General features: G+C 44.0%; 1 protein-coding gene across 3 annotated transcripts in view; it reads right to left on the bottom strand.

Moving 5' to 3' along the window:
• Positions 1–7,467, bottom strand: part of cadm3 (cell adhesion molecule 3) — an 84,049-nt gene that overhangs the window by 48,003 nt on the left and 28,579 nt on the right. For all 3 annotated transcript variants that reach the window (XM_020624701.1, XM_020624703.1, XM_020624702.1), the window contains exon 3: positions 455–604. In XM_020624701.1, coding sequence (XP_020480357.1) covers positions 455–604 — 150 coding nt within the window. The remainder of the gene's footprint in view (positions 1–454; positions 605–7,467) is intronic.

The raw sequence follows: 7,467 nt of genomic DNA, 5'->3' as shown, positions 1-7,467 counted from the left end.
GCGGAGTAAAGTAGCGTCAGGGCGGGCACCAGTTCCCTACACCATCACTCCTGGAAGTTAAAGGTCGACTGGTTACATTTAAGCAACTCAAAGCAGTCAGTCGAGATTAGGGATAAAAGGGATTGTGGTTTTAATTGGTTAACGATTGCAACAAACAACACAAAGCACACAAAGAGAAGCGCTGACTTTTTCAATATTTGACCACAACTATGACCTTTGTCCAAACCAAAATCAATTATTTTCAACAGTGTCGTTTCTGTTGTCAAAGGTCTGCTACTTTCAACATCTCTGGTATAGAAATGAACTGGAAAAAATGTTGCCAGTGACCATAACCTAGGCATAGAATTTATGTTATGTTATGTAAGCAAATTAGCAGTATTTGAATATATTTTGTGAGATAGTTTCTTTTTGTCCCTGCTTCCCATGTCTCTCCCTATCCATCCCTCCCTCTCACCTCTCTTCTCTCCAAAGTACAGGGTCTGTTGTGCAGTGTTGGACCACTGCAGCGAGGAGTTGTCACTCTCGGCCACCCGACAGGTCAGTGTCACCGTGCCCCCCACGGACACTGTCTCATCTGAGGTCAATGGCTGCAAGGGGTCTTCGTCTAGATGACAGGAGAGAGGGAGAAAAAAAAGCATAAGACAGAGATAGTCAAGCTACATAGACAAGTCAGAGACACTGTGCTTATATGAAACTACAAGCAAAAATAGTAGCACATGCAAACACCCAAATTAGATAAACCCTCAGAAAATGCATTACTCGCCTCGCGCTCTCTCTTTCTCTATATCTCCCCCCGCCCATCCCTTTCTCTGCTTGTCAGATTGTCTATATATCTCTATCTGTCTTTCTGAAAGCACAGACACAATGCACGTACACACACGGACATGCTGTCAGAGGGACAAAAAAAGCAGACAAATGGCTATCTAGTTGTATGTCTGCGAGGCCGATGTAAGAGCGATGAGTCAGTAGCATCCCTGGCATCCAGAGACTGCACAACCCGAGGGACCAGCCAAGATGAAGAGACCCTGGCAGACAGTGGCTCTCGACAGGTCAAAGCAACAACAAGAGCACTGTCCCATACTTCTAATGGCACTCTAACCCTCTTTTGTCAATATCTGTGTCAGGTTTTTCCTCCATGCATATGTATCGGCTGGTACAGAACAAGCTCAAATGGGACAGGCATTATGGAAATGAGCAGGTCAGAGGCAAAGAGAAAGAGAATACAAATGACCAAGCATAATGAAGGGATTCTGAAGGCTAGAGCTGAAACTGGAACAGCACAAACATCACTGAACAGTGACCTGTCTGGGTGTGGAACAGTATTCAAATTTGTTCAAATTATGGTATTTAACAGCGCTCTCTTGATAACGGGTGATGGCACAGGCTAATTCTGCTCTTTGCATTCAGTAGGGTGGCAGAATATTACATAAATCAGAAAAAAGATGTATAGTAAAATATGCAGCCCCTTGTTATGGGAAGTCAAACTGAACACAGTCACTGCAGCACTTTTGCAGTGACAAGCTATTGTGGCCTTGAGTGCACCCAGCCATGGTCTGTGCTCTCTTCCCGTCCTGCTTACTTCAAAACATGCCAGTGCCCAACCTAATCTCAAGCAAGACAAAAATATGGCATAAATGACAACAAGACCAAACCAAGTGAGGGAACATCTCACAAGAAGCTATGCCTCAAAGCCATTTCCTCACTTCTGAAAATATGGCGTGTATAAATAGTTTAATTGGAACCAAATTGTCAAATGGGAGACAGGTTTATAATCGGTGTGGAGTGTTATCACATCCTTGCACTGGCGGTGGAATAGATTTTTTTTTTCTGCAGGAAGAACATCTGCTTAAGTGTGCTTCAGCGGAACTCCCATCAAGACATGGAAGAGGGGGAGACACAAGAAAAGGGGATGCAGAAGAGGAGGCGAGCAAGCACATTTGCAGAACATGAGCTAAGATCAACAGGCAATATCGTTTTTTTTATCATTTTAAAGCTGATGACCAGTTCAGCATTTCATAAAACATCAGTTATTAGAAAAGAAAAAAGTCTAAAGACTGCCTGTGGGCCGAGAGGAGTCAGGGCAATAGCAGCTCTTAAAGGTACAGCTACATTTGCTGGAAGAACTCAAATGGCCTTCTGAGACTTCCAGATCCTTGCGTATCAGAGTAAGTTGCTCTTTCACTGTCTGTGGTGTTTTAATGCAGCCTTGACCTTGTGGTTAGTCTATTTAAACACTATGATGCCTAAGGGCTGAATCTGTGGTCAAGTGCTCCAAGGATTAGTATCTCCTTTAATAGCATCCTGGTCTAATTCTTGCGGCTGATCGCCAGAGCTTCTCTATTTGACCGGAACACTTTGGGTAAATTGACTGTCTAAATCAAAACCACAGTGGTTTAGCCAAATTTGTTTCGTATCTCTGTCTAACACAGACTCCTGGCACCTATGACCAGGAACAACTTGTGACTGAGGCTCAGTGGGATGTTTGCGCTGGTCAGTGTTGTAATACTTGAGTCCAACTCGAGTTCAGAGTTTCAGGACTCGTGGTTCCACTCGGAGTTGATGACTCTGACTCGAGGACTGACTGTATTCGGACTTGGAAGTTGGAGACGGGGACTCAGACTTTTTTGTAATAGGCCATAATATTTTGGCATAAGATATTGATATTAAACCCTGTTTTCAACGCACTATGTCACTTTCCATCTCCACAGTGGGTGGCGGTGATGCGCCTGTTCCTCTTATGACAACTATAAAACATCAAGAAGAAGACCTCAAAGAAGGACACTTGGCTGCAATGCAACAAACGTTGCCAAGTCACAATTTTACAGCCGTTACTGTGACACTACAACGTTTTACGCGGTGGACCGACATAGTTACTACACATTGTGCTGTGAGACCGAGCTGTGAATGATTATAAGTCCTGTCAACAAATCTAAATTGGGAAACCAAGGGCTCATAGACTCAGACTAACCTTACCCTTGTAATAAATTATGAACCATCCTCAGGTCCAGCCAAGTTGAGGAGGAAGAAATGTAGTGGCTTTTGTCATGTCTACACATTTGTTTGTTTATTATTTGGTCATTTCTCATTTATCTTTTACATTTCAAATTATTAGAATGTGGCTTAAGAGTGGAAAGGATCTGTGGAAAATTGCAGACTCGATCCACAGACTGGCAGGGTAAATCTGAACGTAAACATTAGAGAGAGGAGTTCAGTGGCAACCAGATCAGACAGTGGTTGTGATGGGTTACGTGTCTGTATCACGTAATGCAAGTTCATGAAAAGTTTACTCTCACTCTTATGGAGCATAAGGTGATTAAACAGCACTGCGCTTCTAAAGCTGCACTAATGCATACAAATCAACTGATGTTGTACAAAATATGAGTATGGCAGCAACCTTGCTGCCCCTGTTGGTCAAACAATAACAACAAGAATGCTTGGTTAAATTTAGCTCTAGCCCTGTGTGGACAACTGAATCGGGATAATTTATGAATCTTTTAGCAGTATTTCAATCCCACTCAAGCTGTCATTATTGGTGAAAAGGGTGGAGTAACTGCTGTGGACATTAAGAGATACTAGACTATTTAATCTAAATAAGATAATAAAAAGTTTCTGTGGTTGATAAATTTGATGCCACATCTAAATGTTGCACACCCAGCCCACCCACTGGTCCAAACTGCTTCATATGCTCACAGATGGAGTCAGCTGCAAGTAGCACATGACCCCTATAAACCGGAGATAAAGATATAGCTGTTCTTCTTTGAAGCTACTTAAGAGCAAAGTTAAAGGGGGGAAATTAAGTTCAGCCAGAGTTTAAACAGTTAAGTCAGGCTAAACACCCGAGTTGCAAAAATGAAAGGAGAGATCTATCTATCCCTAGCAGACGTTAAGTTAAACACTGTGGCTTGCTCTTCTTCTTCTCTCCTCACAACCACTTCACCACTTCCCCCACATGCTGTAAGCCCGTTGAAGACACGGGTATTTAAAGCAACACAATTTACACTTTGGTTGCCAGCAACAAGGTGAGAACACAGAGGTAGAACAGAAGGCTGACTGGGATACCAAGTCTAGAGAGGGAGAGGCAGCGGAGAAAAAAGATGGATGGATAAGGGTATGCAGAGGAGGGTGAGTGATAAAACGAGGTGGGAAACTGTGTGTGTGTGTTTGTGAAAAATGGGAGAGAAGAAGCCAGTGAGACAGCAGAGGAAGTGTGAGGAACTCGAGAGTTTTCCACAGATGGGGGAAAAAAGAGGAGTAAATGGTTCAACACCGGTTGACTTTGAAAAAACTTTTATTTGAAATGTTTCTGAAAGTTAGCTGAGGATACTGATATTACTCTCATAGCTCAGATCTGCAGCAGGGTGTGTTTATCATAGCATACAGCCTGGACGCCAGTGGGGAACTAGATCATCCAGAAACTATACTCACTGTTAAAAGTTCCTTCACTATCAAGAAGCAAACTAAATAATAATACTATCAAGAGATTGTATTTTGTTAGTTTATTCTGTACATAAATATAATTGTAAAAATGTCAATTTGTGGTTTTAGGCGGAATAAGTAAAACCTGAGGTCCTGCCAGTTCTCAGTATTAGAGGCTGCAATTTATTTTCAGTCAAATTAGGATGAGTATTATTGTTTCAGGTCTCTGATGTGTGTGTGTGTGTGTGGAAAACCTTGTTAATTGGTGGTGCATCAGGCTAGTGCCAGTGTTGGCTGTGTCACATTTTGGGTTATGTCTAATTATCCTCAGGTTTCCTTAGGGCGAACCATTCATTTGAGTGAAAATTGATCACCTGGGTTGTTTGTTTTTTTTATCTTTTTTTATTTTGCAGTATCATGGCTTCCTCCTCAGGTCAACAAGGCTGACTTGCAATGCCATATCCAACTCTCTCAATCATCCAACGAGCCACCCTCTTTCTAAGGTTGCCAGATTTGCCTGTACGGAGACCAGAAGCTGGAAGGAGTAGGTGGACAAATAAACTACTCCTCATTTGTTCATGTATCAGTTAAAGCTACATTCTGCAAATAACCCCAATTTAGAGTTTTTTTTTCTTCCAAGCTGCCAGTCTTTAAGCTTTGCTAGGGTAACCAAATCCTCACTCCATCTTGGTGCTACACAAACAGACCTGAGATTGGTATCGATCTTCTTATCTCACTCCTAAGAAGAAGGTAAACAACCACATTTCCCAAAATATTGAACTATTCCTATATCAAAAGCAGCTTCCTCTTGACTTCTCCAGTTTCAGTCTTAAAAAAGACCTGCACCTCAGCCACCTCCATGTCCCCCCCACTCCTCCATCTGTCTCCCTCTATCTTTTCCTCCCTCCTCCTCACCACCATGCCCCAGTGCCCTCCCTGCTTTCCTCTTGTCCTCCCTCACCTCTTTGCCCTTCTGTCGAGCCTCCTCCCCTTCTCCTCTGTTCCCAGTACACTTGTTTACTTCCCCCCATACTTAATTCATCCTTTCCCTGTCTTGTTCTCACAGAAAGGCTTTATAGTGTTGCTGCTAATTAGCAGGGGTTAATGAACTTTATTTACTGTAATAGAAATGTGTCTATGCGTGTGCACTTTCTGCATGTTTGTGGAATGAAATTATTGTCTGCATATTGTTGCATCTACGTTGTGTGCATTTGTAGTGTGTCTGTGCACAAGGGTGTAGCTGCAGTTGGTTTGCAAGGCAGTAATTATCCGTATGTACGTGCACGTCTCCTCATGTGCATATGGACACGAACATCGAGGAGCTTATTGTGGATGCTTGCGTGTAAGTGTGTGCTTGCACTCAATTGCAGTTGTACTTGTTTTGCGGGGAGGAATTTATCAGTTTGTGCACAGGTGTGTGGGACTGAGGCTGTGTATCAGTGTGATTTACGAGATGTTTTTGTGGTTGAGGCTAGGTGCGCGCATGTGTGTGCTGGCATGCACGCTGGAATGTGTGTGTCCATATTGTAGCTGCACACAGAGAGAAATGTGATAGACAGAGTCATATGTCATGATGCAGCTGATGCTCTACACATTTGATGGGAAAATGCTCCAACCCTGTGCGGTTTGATATGGTATGGTATGATACAGGCCATTACACACACACAGAGGCATCCACTCGCTGCACATCACAAGCATGCTGACAACCCCACCCCCCCACTCCTACCAAATCGTACATACGAGAGTACACACTCGTTCATAAACCTTACAGAGAGGAAGCACAAACAACACCTACGCTTACAGCGAGACATAAATCCATAAATGTGTTTCTAGATATACTTGGGCATATAAAACAAACATGGAAACACATGCAGTCACACATTGCAAAAAGCACACAGAGGGCACATTCAGACACACACACGAGCACACAACTCCCCCCAACACCATTCATCTATGCCCAGCTGTCCACAACCACCACCCACCCCCCTGGGTAAGTCCGTTGGTGGCGGTGGATATATGGTATATGCGTGTGTGTCCTTCTGCCCACCTCTCCCCTCTGACCCCCTCGCTTCCCCTCTTTATTAATCCTTGGCTCCATCTGTTACCTCCCACCTCGCTCAGTTGCTGTGAATCAAAAAAATGGAAATTCAAACCAGATATTTCAAAATTTGCCCAGTGAATGAATAAAACAACAAAACATCTGCAATGTAACATGTCTCTTTTTCAAGTGGCGGCCCCCCCACCCTTTTGACTGTGAGACAAACACTTCTCCAGCTCTTTAAATTCTGAGCAAAGCGGGTGTAGCGAAACGCTTTGTTTTCTGCTTGATTTTCACAGCTTCACAGCCTTTAATAAAGGAACAGTTGTTGCAATTGTCATTCTGCTGTGCTGTCACCATCATCTGGGGGCACCAAACAAATTTCTTATAATCTTAGAGGGATGTGGGTGGGTGGGGGAGAGAGAGGGGAGGGGTGGGTGGGTGGGACAAGGCTGTGTATTTGGGATTTAAGCACCCCTGCCTGCCGTCTTAGCACAAACAAACTTCATTTTTTTTCCTGCCCACCTTTTATCTTAGGGTTGAGAATTTGGAGAGGATTCTGGGAGCCCAAAACAGCCACCCATTATTCTATCAAGTATTCTCTCTAACCACCTCCAGGAGCACCAACCTTGCTACCCTCACCCATTCTCTGCTGCCTGTCAAACATAGTTAGCTCAGAGCTCAGACAACCCCCTATTCCTCCTCATCCACATCGTCCACGAGATAGACCCCCCTCCCTCCCTCACACACACAAACACACACACCCACACCACCACACAGCCAAGCAGTGTGTCTGCAGCAGCAGTGAGGCGCCAAGCCAGCCGCCCCACCCTGCCACTGGAACAGCACTCTGAAAAAGAAAAGGGAGCGCGGGCTGAGAGAAGGAGGAGAGGCGGGAGATGGAGAGGGGTTCAGCTTGGAGAAAAGGGCAGCAGTATCACTGCTGACAAAAGAAAAAGAATAATGATTTGCCAGGAAGAGAAAGACAAAGAGGGCTGGGTCAGTGAGAGCAA

Source organism: Monopterus albus, unplaced genomic scaffold (genome assembly GCF_001952655.1).
Source record: "Monopterus albus unplaced genomic scaffold, M_albus_1.0 scaffold335.1, whole genome shotgun sequence".
Lineage (NCBI taxonomy): Eukaryota > Metazoa > Chordata > Actinopteri > Synbranchiformes > Synbranchidae > Monopterus > Monopterus albus.
This window is presented reverse-complemented; position numbering and strand designations above follow the sequence as displayed.